The sequence below is a fragment of the Lissotriton helveticus genome, chromosome 2_1 (assembly GCF_964261635.1).
Source record: "Lissotriton helveticus chromosome 2_1, aLisHel1.1, whole genome shotgun sequence".
NCBI lineage: Eukaryota > Metazoa > Chordata > Amphibia > Caudata > Salamandridae > Lissotriton > Lissotriton helveticus.
In genome coordinates this window covers 1,671,020-1,691,876 of record NC_136059.1, presented here as the reverse complement: position 1 = coordinate 1,691,876, position 20,857 = coordinate 1,671,020, and the positions used below count along the sequence as shown (strand labels likewise).

The 20,857-nt window shown below is 45.5% G+C and overlaps 1 protein-coding gene across 3 annotated transcripts in view; it reads left to right on the top strand.

Moving 5' to 3' along the window:
• INTS10 (integrator complex subunit 10) overlaps window positions 1–20,857 on the top strand; it is a 189,340-nt gene that overhangs the window by 133,020 nt on the left and 35,463 nt on the right. For all 3 annotated transcript variants that reach the window (XR_013606935.1, XM_078674367.1, XM_078674366.1), the window contains exon 13: window positions 6,819–6,927. Coding sequence is in view for 2 of the 3 variants with exons in the window: in XM_078674367.1 (XP_078530493.1) it covers window positions 6,819–6,927 (109 nt within the window). In the remaining variant the exon portion in view is untranslated. The remainder of the gene's footprint in view (window positions 1–6,818; window positions 6,928–20,857) is intronic.

Below are 20,857 nucleotides of genomic sequence, written 5' to 3'. Positions count from 1 at the left end.
AGGTAACATGTCTCCTCAGCCAACAGTGGAGGATGTTCAGGACATCCCTGATGACACACAACCAGGGGATCCCTGGGATGATTATAATACTGACCCTCATGTTGTCACTGATCCTGATTCATACCCTCGCCGTCCATCACCACCTGATGATGCATCTGCTTATCAGGATCTCACAGCCAGAGCAGCCGCTTTTAATCAGGTGCCTTCATAGAAGGACTAAATAGGGGAGGATTTACTCTTTGTCGAGGGGCACAATATTTAGCACTTTTAAAAGGTATGACACTTCACACAGATGAAAGTTTAAAACTGCCTGAAAAAGCAAGAATAACTGCTCCTCACATTGGCAGGAAACACAAACCACCACCATCAAACCCCATTTTTATTAGTGGTCAGTTAACCCATGACTCTTTAGTGGTGTCTAATGCTAGGACAAGAGCTAACTCCCAAACCACCGGAGAAGCACCCCCACCAGAAGAGGAATCCAAACTTATGGATGCCTCTGGTAAAAGAGCTGCGGCACAAGCAGCTAATCATTGGCGTATGGCCAATAATCAAGCATTACTAGCAAGGAACGGCAGGGAGGCTTCTCCAGCACCTCCCAGAGGAGCACAGAAAAAAGAGGTCAAGAGATTGTCAATGAAGGAAAACTTATCACCAACAATTCCATTAAGTCTGCACTAGATGCAGCAGACACTGGGGCAATACCAGGGGCCTAATAAGGCATGCTTGGTTGAGGGTATCTGGTTTCAAACCTGAAGTACAACACACCATATTAAATATCCCATTTGATAAGGAACATCTCTTTGGCCCTCAAGTGGACACAGTCCTGGAGAAAATGAAAAAGGGCACGGAGGTAGCAAAGTCTAAGGGAGCCCTACAAACACCTACAGAGGTTCCTTTCAGAGGCCCAATCACAAACGAAGGGCAATGACCGCTTTCACAGATACCTCTGCTTCGCAATATAAAGGTTGCGGACAAACCTCAACAACAACATTCTACAGAGGTTCTTACAGAGATAACCATTTTAAAGGAAACAAAACCTGTTCATCAAATAACAATACTAAGCAATGACTCCTTTACCTCCTCCCCGCCCCCCCACCCCCCACCCCCCTCCAACACCAAACACCTGTTGGGGTTCATCTACAACAATTTCTCAAAAACTAGAATTCAATTACAACCGACCAATGGGTCTTCGAGGTTATCCAACATGGTTATTGTCTGGAACTTATAACAACTCCTCCAACTATTCTACCTCACAAACATAAACTATCCATGCAACATCAAATCCTCCTGCTACAAGAAATAACAGCCCTGTTGCAAAAAGGAGCAATAGAACCGGTTCCACTACAATTTCACTGGACAGTGGTGTATTCACGATACTTCCTTATTCCCAAAAAAGATGGATTCCTCAGGTGCATTCTAGGTCTCAGACCACTAAATCATTATATAATATCGGAACATTTCCCCATAGCCACTCTTCAAGAGATCATCCCTTTACTACAAAAAGGAGACTTCATGACAACCTTCGCTCTGAAGGACGCCTGTTTCCATATATCAATTCATCCTGCACACAGAAAAGACAACAGATTTCTATTTCAGGGAAAACTTTATCCTTTCAAAGTTCTTCCCTATGGGATCACTACGGCACCAAGAGTGTTCACAAAATGTTTAGCAGTTGTGACAACACATTTGCGTAGAGAAAACATTCATTTCTTTCCTTATCTAGACAACTGGCTAATCAAAGCAAACACAGGCACACTTTGCAAACAAAACACTCAGAACATCCTAGATTTACTACATCACTAGGGTTCACTGTCAACCTACAAACATCTCATCTACAACCAGCTACTACTTTAAAGTGTTTCCAGGGGCCATGCCCAGCACACATTTTGTGTTGGCATCCCCAAACACAAACAGAATATGCAATATGCTAACATCAATTTCAATCTAGAACTCACATTCCAGCCAATACACTTCTCGGACTTCTGGGCATGATGGGATCTTGTTTTTACATACTCCCACGTGCCAGACTAAATACAAGACCTCTTCTGCAATGTCTCTCAACAGTGGACTCAGTCACTGGGTCAACTTCACGATCCAGTGTTGGTAAACAGCTGCACGCATCACTCTCTGCAATGGAGGAATCCGCAAAATCTATCCACAGGGCGGCCGTTTCAGGACGCAGGTCCACATATAATTCTAACAGATACTTCCCTAACAGGATGGGGAGCACATCTCCACAACCTTACTATTCAGGGAGTGTGGGATTCCAAATCCAAGAATCTCCACATCAATCACCTAGAGCTGCAAGCTGTTCATCTAGCAACCAAAGCCTTCCTACCTCACCTGCAACACAAAGTTGTCCTTCCTCGAACAGACAATATGACAACAATGTATTTAGAAAAGCAGAGGCGACGCACTCTCTCCAATTATTTCCCTTAGCTCAGAAAATATGGAAGTTAGCAATACATCACAACATTCATCTGCTAGCAGAACATGTCTCGGGGACAAGCAATCCGATTGTGGACTTTCTGAGCAGATCACAAAAACAAGTCCATAAATGGTAGATTCACCCCAATGTTCTTCAACCATACTTTCACAAGTGGGGGCTTCCAGAGATAGATGTGTTTGCAACAAAAGAAAACGCAAAATGCCCAAACTTTGCAAACAGATCCATCAATCCAAAGGCAATGCTCTATTGATGAACTGGTCAGGGATATTTGCATGTGCATCTCAACCTCTCCCACTACTTCTGATAGTGGTCCGGAAACTCAGACAAACATCTCTCACCATGATAATAATAGCTCCCACATGGGCCCGACAGCCATGGTTTTCAACTCTCATGGAGCTATCTCTAGTCCCACACGAGAAGCTTCACCTGAACCCGGACCTTCTCACGCAGAACCGTGGGACATTAAGACATCCCAGTCCCAAAGACATGAATCTTTCAATTTGGCTCCTGAAGTCTTAGAGTTCGGATACTTAAATTTACCTCAAGACTGTAAGAGCGTTCTTAAAGAGGCTCGTAAACCAACTACAAGGTAATGTTAAGCAGCAAAGTGGAAACACTTTTTTATGTTCTGTCACAAACAGCCCATTAACCCTCTTCTGGCAAAGCTACATACACTTATTTTATACCTATTGCATTTACAAACTGTTGGATTAGCATATATTTCTATAAGATTACATCCTGCAATTATTGCTGCATGTCTCTAGGATAAACACATACAGGTGTTTAAAATTCCTGTTATAAAAGCTTGCATGGAGGAACTTAAGAGGATAATTCCTTCTACACTTCCACCTAACCAGCATGGAACTTAAACACTGTCCTAACAGGATGAATGGGCCCTCCTTTCCTACCATTACATTCTTTTCAATTGCAATATCTTTCATGGAAACTTGCCTTTTTAATCGCTATTACTTTGCTTAGAAGAGTACGTGAAATTCAGGCGTTAATCCTACAAGAGCCTTTCTTTCAACTACATAGGGAGAGTGTAGTGCTTAGAACTATAGCTAAATTCCTACCAAAAGTAGTTTCCAATTTCCACAGTAATCAATCTATTGATTTACCTGTGTTTTTCTCAAAACCAGACTCTGTTGCAGAAAGAGCATGACGCACTTTAGAAGTAAAAATGGCATTAATGTATTACATCAACAGGTGTCAGATCTCGGATATTCTCAGCGTGAGAATATCCGAGATCTGACACGTTGACGAATCACGTCTAGAACGAAACGCGTTGGCTGAGGTTTTATGTTCATATGAAATTTTGATGAGCTTCAATAAAAACTATTTCCTAAAGGAAGAAAATTGATTGTGCTTCATAATTGAACATTATTCACCTACGGTAGTGCACCACTCCACCCAGTTTCGCATTCAGACATGTTATGCAAAATCAAAACGACTTCTACCTGTTCCCCCTTAAAGCTCACTCCACTAGGAAAATTGGAGCTTCTATGGTTCCTTTTTAGGGAACATTCCTATTGCTTATATTTGCAAAGCAGCAACATAGTCTACACCACACACCTTCGCAGAACATTATTGTGTGGATTATTTGCACGCCAACCAGGCAATGTTGTCAGGCAGTATTTAAAACTGTTTTTCCGACCACTGCAACCCCCACAGGTTAACCACTGCCTAGGGAGAGGGCTTCTTAACAATCTATGCAACGCGTGTGTATCTACAGCACACATGCCTCGAACGGATTGTGTTACTGACCTTGTAAGGATGTCTTCTTGGCATGAAGAGCTGTAGATTCACATGCGCCGTCCCTCCTCCCCAAAAGATTCTTGTGTAAGTTGCAGTTTATACACTTTATTTCATACTAATGCATGGACACCTCAGTGCTTACATATACAGCATTCTCACCTACCCACAGCAAAAGAATCTGAAGATGGCGTCGATGACCATGTGCAGGATTCCCAAGAGGAGGAGTCGCACAGTCTTGTGACTCGAAGAACAACTTTTTGGAACAAAAACAACTTGTGATGATCCGAGCCCCACACTAGATGGCGGACTTATGCAAAGCATGTGAATCTACAGCACCACATGCCAAGAACAGAGGCTTACAGGGTAAGTAACATTATCCTTTTTTTAAGGAAAAAGTTGTTGTGTTTGTGTGCCACGGTGGCTCTATTGTCCTCATGCAGACAGATGAGCCAGTGACAGGGATGTGCCTTCTCTGCAGCCTTCAACAAGGGATGGTGTTAGCACCGATAGTGATTATGTTGTGCGAGCCTAAGCCGACAATCCCGGAATTTTTTTTCCTCTCCAACACAACTAAACCTTAGTATAGTTTATGTGCTTTGTCTGAATCTTGTTTAATATTTTAAAATAAACGGCCTTTCAGCTGTAAATATTGTTTAAAAATAATAATAAAGAATGAAATGTTGGGTTCATTAAAGCCTTATTTACTGTTTTAAACCATAACTAGAAATCAATATATCAGACTATGGCAGAGCTAACCTAAAATATGTATTCAAGGTAGTGTAAATATCACATTATACTGAAACAAATACTTTACCGACTTTAGCAAGTATGCATTCCTATTTAAAAATATACACCTGAATATTTGAACATAGATAATGAAAAAAGGTGCATCTCTAAAGAAAGGTATGTGAGGATTGTATGTATCCGTGTCGAGAGTGCCGGGTGTCATGTGTATTTCTCCCCTAAAATGACTCATGAAAGGGTGTTTGGATGTTCGGCGGGTGACACATGATCTTATTTTGTTCTAGTCGTACTTGTGTCAAGGGTGTCACGGTGTCTTTCTTCTCTCAGAATACCTGCTGGAAGGTGCTCGGATATTGAAGTTGTGCTGCATACTTTTATGTTGTCCTCTGTACACGCATCAAGGGTACCATGTGTCGTCTTCTCTCTCTGTACACACGTCAAGGGTACCATGTGTTGCGTCTCTTCTCTCTGTACACACGTCAAGGGTACCATGTGTTGCGTCTCTTCTCTCTTTACACACGTCAAGGGTACCATGTGTTGCGTCTCTTCTCTCTTTACACACGTCAAGGGTACCATGTGTTGCGTCTCTTCTCTCTGTACACACGTCAAGGGTACCATGTGTCGTCTCTTCTCTCTTTACACACGTCAAGGGTACCATGTGTCGTCTCTTCTCTCTATACACATGTCAAGGGTACCTTGTGTTGCGTCTCTTCTCTCTGTACACACGTCAAGGGTACCTTGTGTTGCGTCTCTTCTCTCTGTACACACGTCAAGGGTACCTTGTGTTGCGTCTCTTCTCTCTGTACACACGCCACGGGTACCTTGTGTTGCGTCTCTTCTCTCTGTACACACGTCAAGGGTACCATGTGTCGTCTCTTCTCTCTGTACACACGTCAAGGGTACCATGTGTTGCGTCTATTCTCTCTGTACACACGTCAAGGGTACCATGTGTCGTCTCTTCTCTCTTTACACACGTCAAGGGTACCATGTGTCGTCTCTTCTCTCTGTACACACGTCAAGGGTACCATGTGTCGTCTCTTCTCTCTGTACACACGTCAAGGGTACCATGTGTCGTCTCTTCTCTCTGTACACACGTCAAGGGTACCATGTGTTGCGTCTATTCTCTCTGTACACACGTCAAGGGTACCATGTGTCGTCTCTTCTCTCTTTACACACGTCAAGGGTACCATGTGTCGTCTCTTCTCTCTGTACACACGTCAAGGGTACCATGTGTCGTCTCTTCTCTCTGTACACACGTCAAGGGTACCATGTGTTGCGTCTCTTCTCTCTGTACACACGTCAAGGGTACCTTGTGTTGCGTCTCTTCTCTCTGTACACACGCCACGGGTACCTTGTGTTGCGTCTCTTCTCTCTGTACACACGTCAAGGGTACCATGTGTCGTCTCTTCTCTCTGTACACACGTCAAGGGTACCATGTGTTGCGTCTCTTCTCTCTGTACACACGTCAAGGGTACCATGTGTCGTCTCTTCTCTCTTTACACACGTCAAGGGTACCATGTGTCGTCTCTTCTCTCTGTACACACGTCAAGGGTACCATGTGTTGCGTCTCTTCTCTCTGTACACACGTCAAGGGTACCATGTGTCGTCTCTTCTCTCTATACACACGTCAAGGGTACCTTGTGTTGCGTCTCTTCTCTCTGTACACACGTCAAGGGTACCATGTGTCGTCTCTTCTCTCTTTACACACGTCAAGGGTACCATGTGTCGTCTCTTCTCTCTGTACACACGTCAAGGGTACCATGTGTTGCGTCTCTTCTCTCTGTACACACGTCAAGGGTACCATGTGTCGTCTCTTCTCTCTGTACACACGTCAAGGGTACCATGTGTCGTCTCTTTCTTCCCTCAGATGACCTGTGAGAAGGTGTTGGAACTCATGAACTTCATTTTGCCGCCTTCGCAAGATGCAGCGAAATGCAAGCCCGAGTCTTCCAAAAGTAAAACGAAGTCACGAAAAGGTAAACTGCTTTCATTTATGTTCACTAATAGTGACCAGAAGCTTTTGGGCCAGGTTTATATTCAATCCTCTCCTGAAGCACAGAGATGCAAGACCAGAGTTCATTTACTCTCAACTGCAGTCTCAAAAATATGAATTTTCATTTTAATGGGAAGGTCGGAGCTTTTCAATGTGTGGTTTTATTTCTATAAGATGAAGCGTTGTGCTAGAATGTAAAATATCACTTTGTCCTTTCCTGCACTTTTAGCACACTGTATGTGTCGGCTCACGCAGGGATTTATTTGAGGCTGTCAGTCATCCATACCCGATTCTGTTTGACATACTTTGCTGCTCCAAGGAATCCACCTCATTTTACCAATGTTATTATTAGTCTCCAATTTCAAATTCCATCACACATAGACAACATTTAAATTTTTTTTACAATTTGCTTTTTATGTATACACACTCTATTAACCTGATGGCTTAATTTTCTGAACAGCCTGGCCCCTGGAGTTGGTGTTGCGAACCACAGTTTAAGAGCTGCTACTATTGGATTGATGGTTTTTTGCTGACCTTGCGTTTATCCTCAAACATTGGCTTCTATGTTGTCAAAAACATTAGAATATCCTCTGTAGCTGCACTGGAGTGAGGAATCTCGGACATGAGCGTGGGCACCTCAGCGTCAACCTCGCTGCATATCTGCCCTGTCAGTCTGAGCACCCAAATTAGCATTAACAGAATATCAGGCAGGTTAGTGGAGAAGTGGAAAAGTGAGGCTCAATGGTTAGAGCGGCAGACCCTGATGCAGAGGTCTAGCCCGGGACCAGGGTTCAATTCCCGCCTCGGCGGGTCTTGGCCTCAATTTCCTCAGACCTGATATTCTCGCCTCAGTGCCTATTCTAATCATGGGTCCCACTCTGCAACTCTGGGCAATAGCTTGCTTAATCTCCACAACGGCCCCAGCAGCGCTGGGATGCCTGGCTGCACCTGGGGGGTGCCCAGGAGTGGACACTTCACAGGGAAAAACCAGGAAGGGTTCCACAGCGGTATGAGTACAGCGCCGAGAAACCTCTGGGTAGTTGTGCGCTATATAAGTACAATGTTTACGAGTTTTACGTTAGAAAGGTCTACATCTGATGGTCTTTAGTCCTAGTTTTATGAATGAAATGAATAGCAATATTGAATATCTTTTTAACAATTAGTTTTATTTTCGCTATTTACTGCACGTATCGATATGTTTTTTATGACTGTTTATTTTGTACAATGCTACAGCTTGCCTTTCACTAACTTCCAATCGCTGGCAGGTAGGCCATGCAGCAGGATTGTTGAAAAGGGGTGTTAGTGTCCTTTTAAGCCTTGTGAGTATCCCAAATCTATTGTTTTGCAGCGTCAATCCTTTTCTGGATTCACATGCTGTGCTTTATTCCAACATCTAGTGGTTGGGTCCAGAATAGTCCTTGTTTGTTTTTTGTTTTTGTTTTTTTTCTTCTTTTGAGCGCTGTTGACCACCATTTTGTGCCAGGTACGTCCCCTGTGTGACATCAGATGGCGCCCTGGAGGTCATTGTGCGTGGTAGCCATCTTCAGATTATTTTTTCCACCGTTGGGTCTGGAAACAAAACTGGAAGCTCTGAAGTTTTTTCAGGATATCCCCAAAAAATAGAAGAAATGCCGAAAAGTTCCAGTGAACTCCATCGATTTACACTGCAACCAAAGATAAGAACAGGACTCCGGGATTGACGCAACAAAAGACCTTTAAGGTCAACAAATGGCAAGGTAGGGGCCATAAAAAAATACCCCCTTCAAGTTCTGACCCAAGTGCCACCACAAGTTTGCACAAAGCGACCCACACAACGTGTGCAACCTCTGCCTGCCAAAGGACCATAAGTACAAGGACTGTGAGCCCTGCGCGCAGTTCCATCCGAAAACACTCAGGACTTGTTGAAAACAGAGAGAGGCCCACTATGCCACGATGTCTCAGACCTCGAAGAAAACTTCCCTAAAGGACCTGAGGTTTTCCAGTGGCGACAACGACCAGGGAGTGCCAGCAGAATCGAAGTACGAGGGATCCGACGTCGGAATTCTGGAAGGCGACTCCGACCAACCACACACCCACAAGAAGGCGAGTGACACCGCGAAGAAGACAGATAAGGTAAGACACTATACACATCCGTCGAAACTAAAGGGCCATGAGAGCAAGACGCAGCATAAGGCAGCCCCGATTTGAAGGAAAAAGGCGACGAAGGCCAGCCGCGATCTAAGGAACCCCACAGAACCCTGCCAAGGGACACGGAGGAGGGAAAATCGCATAAGATGCCGAAACAGAGGGTCGAACATGAACTCCCGAAGGGAAGTGTAACACCTTTGAAACCAGTGGCAAGCGCGACCAAGAAGAGAATGTCTCTGGGCTCCAACGCCAAGAGAACCCTCGAAGTCGAAAAGAGAAAACGGCTCGAGGCAGAAATTGCAACGGTCCTCCCAAAAAAAGAGTTTGACGCGTCACTAAAAGACTTCCGGATTCCCAAAGTACCAGTCACTGAACCCGACAACATCAACGCCGAAGAAGCGGAAGACTCCAAAGGGGAAGAAGAGGATAATCTTGAATCGCCTCCAACCCCCGAACCTCGCGAGGAAGATCTCGAGGACTGTATAGACGCTCCTGAAGAGGAGGAAGCCTCTGAAAATCTCGATGACACATCGAACGACCTCGACACCGAAAGTCCCCAAACGGGGAAATATGCAGCTATCCATCAAAAGCATCACCACTAGATGATATAGCCTTCTTCAACGGGCTAGTTAAAAGGGCAGCAGACACTTTCAGAGTCCCCTTCGAGTAAGAAAAGGGAGACACTCATTTCCTTTTAGAAATACTAGCCCCTGCCAACTAGGAGACACACTATTTTCCAATGCTACCAAGCATCCTAGACCAGGACAAGGAAGCCTTTAAGGAACCAGCCTCAAGCAAAGGGGAAACACCATGGGTCGAGAAGTACAAAGTCTCCTCCAAATGACCCAAAATATATTCAGGGGAACACTGTGCCTGGCTCCATCGTCACCATGGTCAGGAGAAGAGTTAATGCACTCTGGACCTTCACCGGAAAAAGAAAGCAAGAGGATGGATATGGTTAGGAGAAAAATGGAGGAGGCAGCGACGCAGTGGCACATCGCAAACTCTAATGCCCTGCTGAACAGATACGGACACCAGCAGTAGGACGACATAGAGGAGCTCATCACAAGCTCCCCGATGAGGACAAAAAGGGATCAAAATCTAATGTCCAAGAAGACAGAAACATTGCAAACACATGACTTAAATCTGCACTGGATGCAGCAGACACGTCCAGCAGACAAATGTGCACAGGCACCACCCTAAGAAGACATGCCTGGCTTAGAATTTCAGGGTTCAAGCAAGAGGTTCAAACCATCATCAACTGGCCTTTCACAGGGGAGGCACTGTTTGGGAAGGAGGTGGACGAATCCCTCCAACCAATCAAAAAAAGAATGAAACCGCAAGAGCAATGGGAGCCCTGCAGCAAAGGGGTACCTTCAAAAGAGGAAGGTTCAGCAACAGGAAACCCACAGGAAGAGGCACATTTGGTCAGGGACAGCAAATTGCACAACAATGAGGCCAAGGAAATGGACAACAAACAAGTCAACAAACAGGGTACCAAGGTTGACAGCAACAACCAAAGCAGCCCTTTCGAGGAAGAGGCAGGGGCAGAGGCCAGCCCTCTAGAGTTAGAGGAAACAGCTCAATTTGACTCCCACACTGAGAAGGACCCACACCAAACACCAATGGGGGGAAGAACATCCCAATTCTTACAACAGTGGCAAAAAATCACAACAAAAATGGGATATTAAATCTCGTAATTGTTTAAAGCATTCTCTCCAGCACTCTGTCCTGAATTTTTAAGACTAGCAAATTATTTATTACAAGGAGGTGACCCACCTCTATCTTTTCGTACGGCAGTAGTGGTCAGTATTTTAAAAAAAGATAAAGATAGTGAAAATGTGAATTCCTATATTTAGATTTGGGGGTCTCTGGTTGGCACAGGTATGCACTTGTGACAAACAGGGACCCTCTCCTCTAGTCAGGGCAAGGGACTTACTGCTGGAAATAACCTCTGCTCACCCTCTAGGCGGCGTGGCGCGAGCAGCCAAGGCTAAACCCCAGAGCGTTCAGAGTTAAGCATTTGTAATAACACAGTAATCAATTGAGGCAGGCGACCCCGGTGGCAGAGGGTTCGCGCCTGCAGTCAGGAACGAGACTGTGCTTTGCTGAATGCGACAGCTACGCCCTGCTGAATCAGAGCTGTGGCGTTGGACTGCATAATTGATTTTATTATCTCCGAGTCAACAGGAGACTATCTTTTAACCTTACCTCTCCAGGGCTCGGTGGAGTGTGGGCGCCATCTTCCTTTGGGCTGGTCAGGCGACCCAGCTCGGCGCCACACCCACCGCGCTCCGCCCCTATTTAAACGTACCCAATGAGGAAGCGCAGCGGACGAGCGCAGCGGGCGCGACGAAGGCGCGCCGAAGTGGCGCCTAAGTCAAGCCCGTCTGCGCCCGTCCGCGGCCGACTGGGGCTTGGGGCGCGTCCTAATGTCCTTTCCTATTCATCTGACGACCTACGTACCATTCAGGGTCATTGGCCTCTGTCTGTGCCTATTATTAGGCACATCTCTGCTCTTGGCCTTGAACCTACCTCTAAACACACCATCCCTTCCCATATGATCCCTTCACTGTCCTCTGTTCCCGATCCTGGTTCCTCATCCCTTTCCCCTCCTCTGTCTATTATTTTACTTAACACTAGGTCGGCAGTAAAGCATCACCAGGAGTTATTTGTGCTGCTCGATACTCACCACCCCGATATGTTACTTTTAACAGAAACCTGGTTTTGTGAGTCCTCCCTGCCCTCCCTTTTGGCTGCCCTTCCTTCGTCTTATGTGGCCCTCCGTGCTGATCGTTCAGCAGGCAAGGCAGGGGGTGGCGTGGCTCTTATAGCCCGATCTGAGCACAATTTTCAACTCCTTCCCTCCTCTCCTATTAACCCCACCGAGCACCTTGTGGCTCGTTCTCTTGCCTTTTCTCCCCCGCTTACATGTTTATTAATGTATCGCCCCCCCCAGCCCTCCCATTCATTTTTGCCAGCATTTCAGGACCTACTGGCCACTTTAGCGATTAATCACGCTTCAGTCCTAGTACTAGGGGATTTTAATTATTGGCCCTCAGACCCTCATGAATGTACCGCCTCTAAGCAATTCTCTGATTCACTTGTATCCCAGAATTTTGTCCCTCACCTGCAGATTCCCACACATATTCACGGCCATAATCTAGACCAGGTCTGGTCTCTTAACATCTCGGTCTCTTCCATGTCCGTGTCCCCATGTCCTTGGTCACATCATGCCTTGATCTCGTTCTCCCTCCGCCTTAAGTCGGCAGCAAAGATTCCGCTTGCCAAAAACACCTGGGCGCGGAACTGGAACAGGGTAGACTTTCCTGCATTGTCATCCTCCCTCTCGAACTCTGTACCTAACCTAGAGGGGTTATCTTCTATCTCTCAAGCCGCTGCCATCGATACCTGGCTTGCGGGAGGCTGCGATACGGTAGCCCCATTACGTCGGATTTCAACTCGAAGATCTAAGGAGTCAAACCGGTGGTTCGGCGATGACCTGAAGATAAAAAAACTGACCCTCAGGCGGGCCGAGAGGCAATGGAGAAAGGACTACTGCCCTCTATCAAAAACCCACTACATGACTTTGCTGAGTGACTATAAAAAGGCCATATTAGGCGCCAAAACTGCATATTTTTCAGCAAAAATGTTGGTGGCGGAGAACAAATCTAGGGAGATTTTCTCCATCGTTCATGACTTGGCTTATTCTGACAGGGCCACACTTAAGCCTCTCCCTACCCAGTCCCTCTGTGACTCTCTGAACTCCTATTTCTTGGAAAAAATTAGCAATATCAAAGCCAATATCCCACTTCCTTCCCCTACTTTTGTTGAGCCCCTTCCCCCGGCTGTTCACGGCTGTCTCTCTTCTATCCCCCCGCTTACCGAAGAAGTGTTCTTTGCAATACTTCCCAAAATAAAGTCTGGTTCCCCGGCAGACATCTGCCCAGCCCATATTCTGCAACAAATTTATTCTGCCTGCCCCAAACCGCCAATCTCCCTCCTCAATAGCTCGCTGGCTCAGGGGGTGGTAATCCCAGCACTCAAATCTGCCACCATAGTGCCCATCCTGAAGAAGCCTGGCGCGGACCCTTCTGCTCCAGCTAATTATCGTCCCATCTCCCTTCTGCCCTATTTGGGCAAGGTGCTGGAGCGACACGTAACATCGGTCCTCAGTGCCCACGTAGAAGCCAATGGGGGCCTAGCGTCCCGCCAGGCAGGCTTCCGGCCTAGGCACTCCACCGAGTCCGTCGTGGGGTCGGTCTTGAATAACCTCAGGGAGGGCATGGACCAAAACAACCACCAGGCTCTGGTGCTCCTCGATCTCTCCGCCGCCTTCGACACGGTGGATCATTCCATCTTACTCTCCCGTGTCGGAGCGGCGGGGGTCGAGGGCTCAGCCCTGGTTTGGATATCGTCCTTCCTGAGGGACCGCACCCAGGCGGTCCGGCTGGGGGATTTCTCGGCCACCCAACTCAAGGTCACATGTGGTGTCCCCCAGGGTTCTTCTCTCTCCCCTCTTTTGTTTAATCTTTACATCTATCCTCTGATCTTTGCACTTCAACAACTGGAGGTCACCGTTTATAATTATGCGGATGACCTCCAGCTTATCTTTAATCTTTCTTCTTCTTCTCATTCTATTTCTAATTTTCAGACTATTATGATTTTCATCAGGGACTGGATGAACCACAACCATCTGAAGTTGAACCCTGATAAAACAGAATTGGTCCTTACGGGTGGTTCCTCCAGTCCCTGGAACTCTTCTTTCTGGCCTTCTTCTTTAGGATCCCCTCCCCCGTCTTCTTCCTCAGTTAAGACCCTGGGCATTAAAATTAATCACCATCTTAATCTTCATTCACAAATAAATTCTGTTGTTTCTTCTTGCTTTCTTGTCCTTCGAACTATTCATTCTGTTTCTCATTTTTTTTCTCCCCTTGCACTTAAACTTATCATGTCCGCCCTGGTGATTTCCCGGCTGGACTACGCTAACGCCCTATGCAACGGCATTCCAGCGTATAGCATGCGGAAGCGCCAGCTGGTTCAAAACCAGGCGGCCAGACCGGTGTATGGTCTCCCCCGTTCCCATCATTCCACCCCCTTATTGAAGGCATTACACTGGCTACCTGTCAGGGAGCGATCCCTTTTTAAAACTGGTTGCATGGTCTTTCAGGCGCGCCAGGGTACGGCTCCTGCCTTAATTTCTTCCCTGCTAAAAGAGTATACCCCTACTCGTGAGCTCCGTTCATCCACCCAATCTCTTCTCCAGGTACCCCGTTACAGACGTAAGAAATGGGGCGGAGCCAACTTTTCTTTCTTGGCCCCATCCTTTTGGAATTCCCTCCCCGATCACTTACGTCTGGCCAGACATTATTCCCTCTTTCGAAAAGACCTCAAGACCTTCTTGTTTACCCAGGCTTTTCCTAATGTAGACTGATTTTATTTTCTGCTCCCCTCACTAGTTTTCTCGTTCCTACTGCTAAATTAGCCTCCACAGCGCCAAGAAACCGTATGGTGAATGTAGCGCTATATAAATATTTTAAATTCAAATTCAAATTCACACTACAGATGGACACAAGGCTGGCTTTTATGTAAAAATATAATGCTTTTATATTCAGGCTTAAGCAGGCTATCACAAGTTCCAAATAACACAGAAATATACCATAATACTCATGTAGCAATCAGTTCGTTTTGGGGCAATGTTCTTAAAAAGGGTGTGCGCGTCGTAGCGCCCCAGTGTGCTTTTTTCGGTGCGAGACAAAAGGCCTTATCGAGTCTCAGGCGCCTCGCGGACACTTTAATCCGAGGCGCAGTGCATGGTACGAGGCGTACAGCACTGCAGGTTCACACTGGGGTACGAGTCGTAGCACTCCCGTGCGACTCGTACCTCGCTGACAAACTAAGGCTTTCCAAATAGTACTCGTCTCTCGGACACTGCAGTCCGGGGCGCGGCGCACAGGACGATGCGGTCACAGTATCTTTAATCTTTGGAGAGTTCGGGGCGGACGGTGCGGGCCGCTCAGTCGTCCCACGTCGCGGAGCCCCCGAGACTACGGCTCGGGGGCTCAGTGGTCACTTTACGTCGGGCAGCGATGCGTTGTGGGGCGAAGGCTCGTCGTTGCAGAGTCCGCTCTGGTCCTGAAGGGTGGAAGCGGCGGACGGCGATGAAAGGGGCAGTGCGGTCCCAAGGTACGGGACGGACACCAACCACACTACGCGCCCAGCTGCTCAGTCACAGCGGCGGGGCGTGTTCAGCAGGGCCACACGGGGGAAGCGAACACGTGAAAAAGGTCCGTCTTTACGTTGCGAGCTACGGCTCGGGGGCCACAGTATTACGGTGCTTGGACCGGACGGGTCCATTCTCACGTTGCGAGCTACTGCTCGGTTTGGCAGCAGTCACGGTGCTCGGGCCAGGCGGGGCTGGTCCTTACTTTGCGAGCTGCGATGCGACCAAGCAGAAGTCGCGTTGCTCGGCAGGACAGGGGTGCACAGGCTCTTCAGAGTGCGCGACGAAGGGTCACAACGCACTCAGCTTTCCTCAGTCAGCGCTGCAGGGACAGGCACCACAATCCGCAGCTTTTTCTTCAGGGTGGGGTAGAGCCCAATGTTCCTAGGGCGCAGTTCAGGGGGCAGGCTCACACGCAAGCCCTTGGAGATCTTTTTCAGAGATTGCACAAGTTGAAATAAAAAGTCACTTCAGTCTTTTCTCCTCTCCTTCTTGCAGCAAGGCACCCACCACAGGCCAGTCTCCCAGGTCAGAGACAGTACTCCTCCATGCAGCTTTCCCAGGTCCTTCTCCTCGGTCAGAGGTTCTTCTTAGCGCAAATAGGATCTTATTTCTTAGAAGCAGGGCTCCTACTTTTATACAAAATCCTTTGTTCTTGCAGGCCAGGGGGGCCTTTGCCTAATCCAGTCCAGGCCCTGAGCACTTTGTTTTGCAGACTCTGCCTTTTCCTTTCAGTGTGCAGGGCAGAGACATCAGATGCTCCCCAGGGTGCGGAGCCAGCGTTGAGGTGGCAGAGCACAGCCCTATTCAGAGTCAAGGGGCACTTCCCTTACCCATCCTGGTGTAATCTCTCTATTCACCACCTGTCATTCCCAGCCCTGTCACTCACAGAAACCAGACAGCAGATACACATCCTAGCAGAGGCGGGCTGAAATGGTTAGGCAAGCAAATACTAACTTTCTAAAAGTAGTATTTGCAAACACAGGATATTAAAATAAACTTTACTAAAATATGTATTTTATTATTCTGAGTTCAGGCATACCAAACTTGACTTTCTACCATGCTCTCTGAGTCTGTTAGGATTATAGAGTGTAATAATTCCAGCAGCCCATTCTGGCCTATGGAGAACAGGTAGCCATACAATAGTGAAAAACGAAATTGGCTGTAATTCACTATTAGGACATGCCACACACATCAGGGCCTGTCCTTCCTTATGTTTACAATGCACCTTGCCCTTGGGCCTACCTTAGGGGTGACTCACATGAAGTAAAGGGAAGCTTTAAGGGCTGGCAAGTGTGTGCACTTGCCCTGCCAGCATGACAGTACCAGACTGCACGCAGGCTCTGCAATGGCAGACCGTAGAAACATTTTACTAGGCCGCTTCTGTGGGTGGCACAACCAGTGCTGCAGGCCCACCAGCAGTATTTGTATTTACGAGCCCTGGCACTCCTGGTGCACTTTACTGGGGTCTGGCTGTAGACCAAATAAGCCAATCATGGAAACTAATCAATGTATACACTTTTCATAGGGAGCACTTGCACTGTGGCACTGGATGGCAGTGGCGCAGTGCCCTGAGCAGCTAACACCAGCACAACACATGAGGCACATCAGCAAAAAGTGGAAGGGAGACTCACGCCAAGGTGCCAGGTCTAACACTATAGGCCAATAAGCCTTTTAAATACTGACTATAACATTTTTACTAAACTTCTTGCCAATAGGCTAAATAAGATGGTGGGATCACTTATCGGGACAGATCAGTGCGGTTTTATAGCAGGGAGACAGCTTTATACTAATACAAATTTTTTATTAGAGGCACTTGATTTTTTTTATATCAATAAGGTTAAGGCACAGGTCTAGATTTTAGATGCTGAAAAAGCATTTGATCTTGTTTCTTGGAACTGTCTTTTTATAATTTTAGAAAGGTTTGGCTTTCCAAGTAATTTTATAATCTTATTAGAACAGCTTTACAAGAATTCCCAGGCACAAATTCTAATTAATTCTGCTAATATAGGGACATGCCTAATAAATAGAGGCATCAGACTAGGCTGTCCCCTTTCCCTGATTTTATTCGCTCTATTTATCGAGCCTTTAGCAATCACGATTAGAGAAAAAAGAGCTCATACGGTCCCGGTCCAAGGAATGACGAATATAAAATTATATGCTGGCGACATCGCTCTTTCTTGGACCCAAAGATAGATACTCAGGCGGAAGTTATGAGAATCTTCGCAGACTTTGAAAGAATAGGGGGTTATAAGATCAATAAGACCAAAACTGAAATAATATTATGCAACTGCGAGGTGAATTCTCTTTTTACAGAATTCAGACAGACATATAATACCAGCCCAAAGAGGTCTCTAGGGATCTATGGAACTGAGAAAGTAGAAGATTGTTTTCTCTAAACTACATCCCATTGTCGAAAAAGGTGCACTCTCAGTTAATGCGATGGAATCAGCTGCCGCTATCAATAATAGGCCGAGCTGCGTTAATACGGATGTCTATTCTTCCGTTATTTAATTTTCTCTTTAGCGCAGCACCATGTGCAATACAGGCTTCTTTTTTTTTAAAGAAATAGACAGTATGTTCTCCTCTTTTCTATGGACAAATAAGATACCAAGATTGGCACTCAGCTCTTTAAACCATCCTGTAGCAGAAGGAGGACTATCATTACCAAATATTAGATATTATTATTATGCAGCATTCGCACATCATAGTTTTAGATTTTTCTTCTTGGACCCTCAAAAGGCAGATAATTTTTTTATGAAAAAGATTTCAAGGGAACATAACATAGCAGACCCGACGAGTTACGAAGTACCCCAAAAAAGTACGTTATAAGACCTTGCAAAGGATACATAAACAAAAAGCTCAGCTTTTAACACACTACGATATTTTGAGAGTTAATATCTCAACTAGGCTCTCAAATCTATTGATGGGGGAAATAAGTCTGCTAGAGAGTAACATATTAAGACTTTGGGAAGAAAATTAATACGTTCAGATCCAGGATTTCGCAAGGGGGAATTTTTGGAAAAACCTGGGCGGAGATTGAAACAGGGCTGCAACATTCAAGCACAATTTTAAAATGGTCATTCATTAGATTAAAACCCATTTTAGAACAGTTAGACATGGAAAACCTGTATTATAAAACTACTATTAGTGAAGCCCTTAATTCCCCCATACAGCGGAAAATCAGTAATTGGATTAAAATCTTCAATGACAATAAATCTCTCTATATGAAAAAGTGAGGGATAGATGGAAGAAAAGGGAAGGTAAGCAGATCCTTAGAGCAACCTGGAATAGGCTTAATAAGTTTAACATAGCTATATTTAGGGGGACAAATTTCAAACGCATGCAATACTATTCGGAATGGTTGAAATATATATAGAACACCCTCTTTTCTTCATAAAATATACCCACAGATAGAAGACAAATGCTTTAGCTGTGCAGAGAAAGGAACCTGGACACATATCATCTGGGAGTGCCCAAAAATCCAGAGCTTTTGGAAGGAGATCGAGAAATATCTTAAAATCATAATTGATCCCCTCATTTTTATTGATAAATCCATTTCAGTTCTGGGCTGCTCTTCTGCTATCTCTGTTCACGATGAGGGTTTATTTATTGCAGCTTTAATAGCAAGATCTCTAATCCTACAACTCTGGAGAACAGAGAAAGTACCCACTTTTAATGCTTGGAGGGCCAAATTAACAAGAGTGCAAGAAATGGAAAAGAAATACGCAATGAGATCAGGGTCTGTAAAAAAAATATGAGAAATATTGGAGTGTGTTTGAAATATAGGAGAATCTATCGCAGTCGGTATAAAAGGACAGAACGTATGTACTCGTCCGGGTATAGCACTCTGCACCTTACTTTAAGGTCCATAATTTCGCTGTGCTCTCTCTTCAAATTTCATATAAAATGATAGGGTTCCTATTTGTATATGCATCTCGATTCTGCACTCTGCACTTTAACTTATTAGGATCTCTCTGCATTATACGTATATTGTAATTATATTGCTGAGCATTTAAAAAGCAATATTTATCAAACTGTGATATTCTGTACTGTAGACTTAATCTAATCTTTACTTTTGAAATTTTGTAATACGTAGCTATATATGATGTTATTGTATGCTGTAATGTTTATGAACTCTCAATAAAAAAAAAACTAGAACTAACAAAAACGCCACCTGCAAACCAACCAAGAATAAGAAAACTTCTAAAATCGGAACTCATACAGTGAAATTCAGAGATCAAGGACCTACTCCAAAAGCAAGCAATAGAATTGGTACCAAAACAAAGAGATTTTCAAAGGAAACTACTCCCCATATTTCCTAGTCCCCAAACAGGACCCATCACTAAGGCCAATGCTGGACCTACGGATCATAAACCAGTTCATTGTAAGTCAAAACTTCAAAAGGTCATCTCTCCAAGAGATAATCCCACAATTTCAATAAGGAGATTACATGGCAGCAATAGACCTCAAAGACTCCAACTTATAGATTCCTGTGAACGAAAAACACAGAAAGTACCTACAGTTCCTACACAAGGGAACACACTATCAGTTCAAAGTATTCCCTTTTGAAATAAAGTCGGCACCATGCGTCTTCACCAAGTACCTAGCCGTTGTGGTGGCACACCTGAGAAAGGAGGGAATACACGTCTACCCTTACCTGGACGACTGGCTCATAAGATGCCTCAATCACATTCAGACAACAATCCACACGCTACAAGAACTAGGGTTTTCAATAAACCACAAGAAATCATCCACAAAAACCAGATAGAGAAAAGACTTTCCTAAGTGCAAGACTGGACTTAAAGAATGCACGGGCATACCCACCGCCAAAAAGGATACAAGGGATAAAAAAAGAAACATCCCTCCACCAGAGGGGTCAATCTCTGACAGTGAGGAGAGTTATGAAGCTTATGGGCATGATGGCGTCATGCTTCCCACTCATCCCTCATGCCCCCCTACATATGCGCCCCTTGCAGGAATGGCTCACCAACTAGTGGTCACAAGCCACAGGGAGTTGGGAGGATCTAGTGGTTATTGCACACAAGCTGCAAGCAGAGATACAATGGTGGGCATCCAACAACATAACACAAGGCAAACCTTTCAAGAACCCAACTCCTTCTGTGACAATCACTACAGACGCATCCCTCAACGGATGGGGAGCACGCTGCAAACAACTGAAGGTACGTGGTCAGTGGAACAAACAAGATTCCATAAAACACATCAACTACTTGGAAATAAACTGTTTTCCTAACACTGAAAGCGTTCCAGAAACACATTCAAGGGAGAACTGTCTTGATTCAAACAGACAACACCACCACAATGTGCTACCTCAACAAACAAGGAGGTAGGAAATCTTTCCCACGGAGCAAACTCGCACAGGAAATCTGGCAATGGCCAGTATCCCGGGCAATCAGTCTGCAAACAGTACATCTACCCGGAGTATACAACGCAACAGAGGATCAGCTGAGCAGACCAAACAACTGCTCCCACGAATGGGATCTGAAACACATAACTGCACAATACATCTTCAGACGCTGGGGACCTCAGTGATGGACCTTTT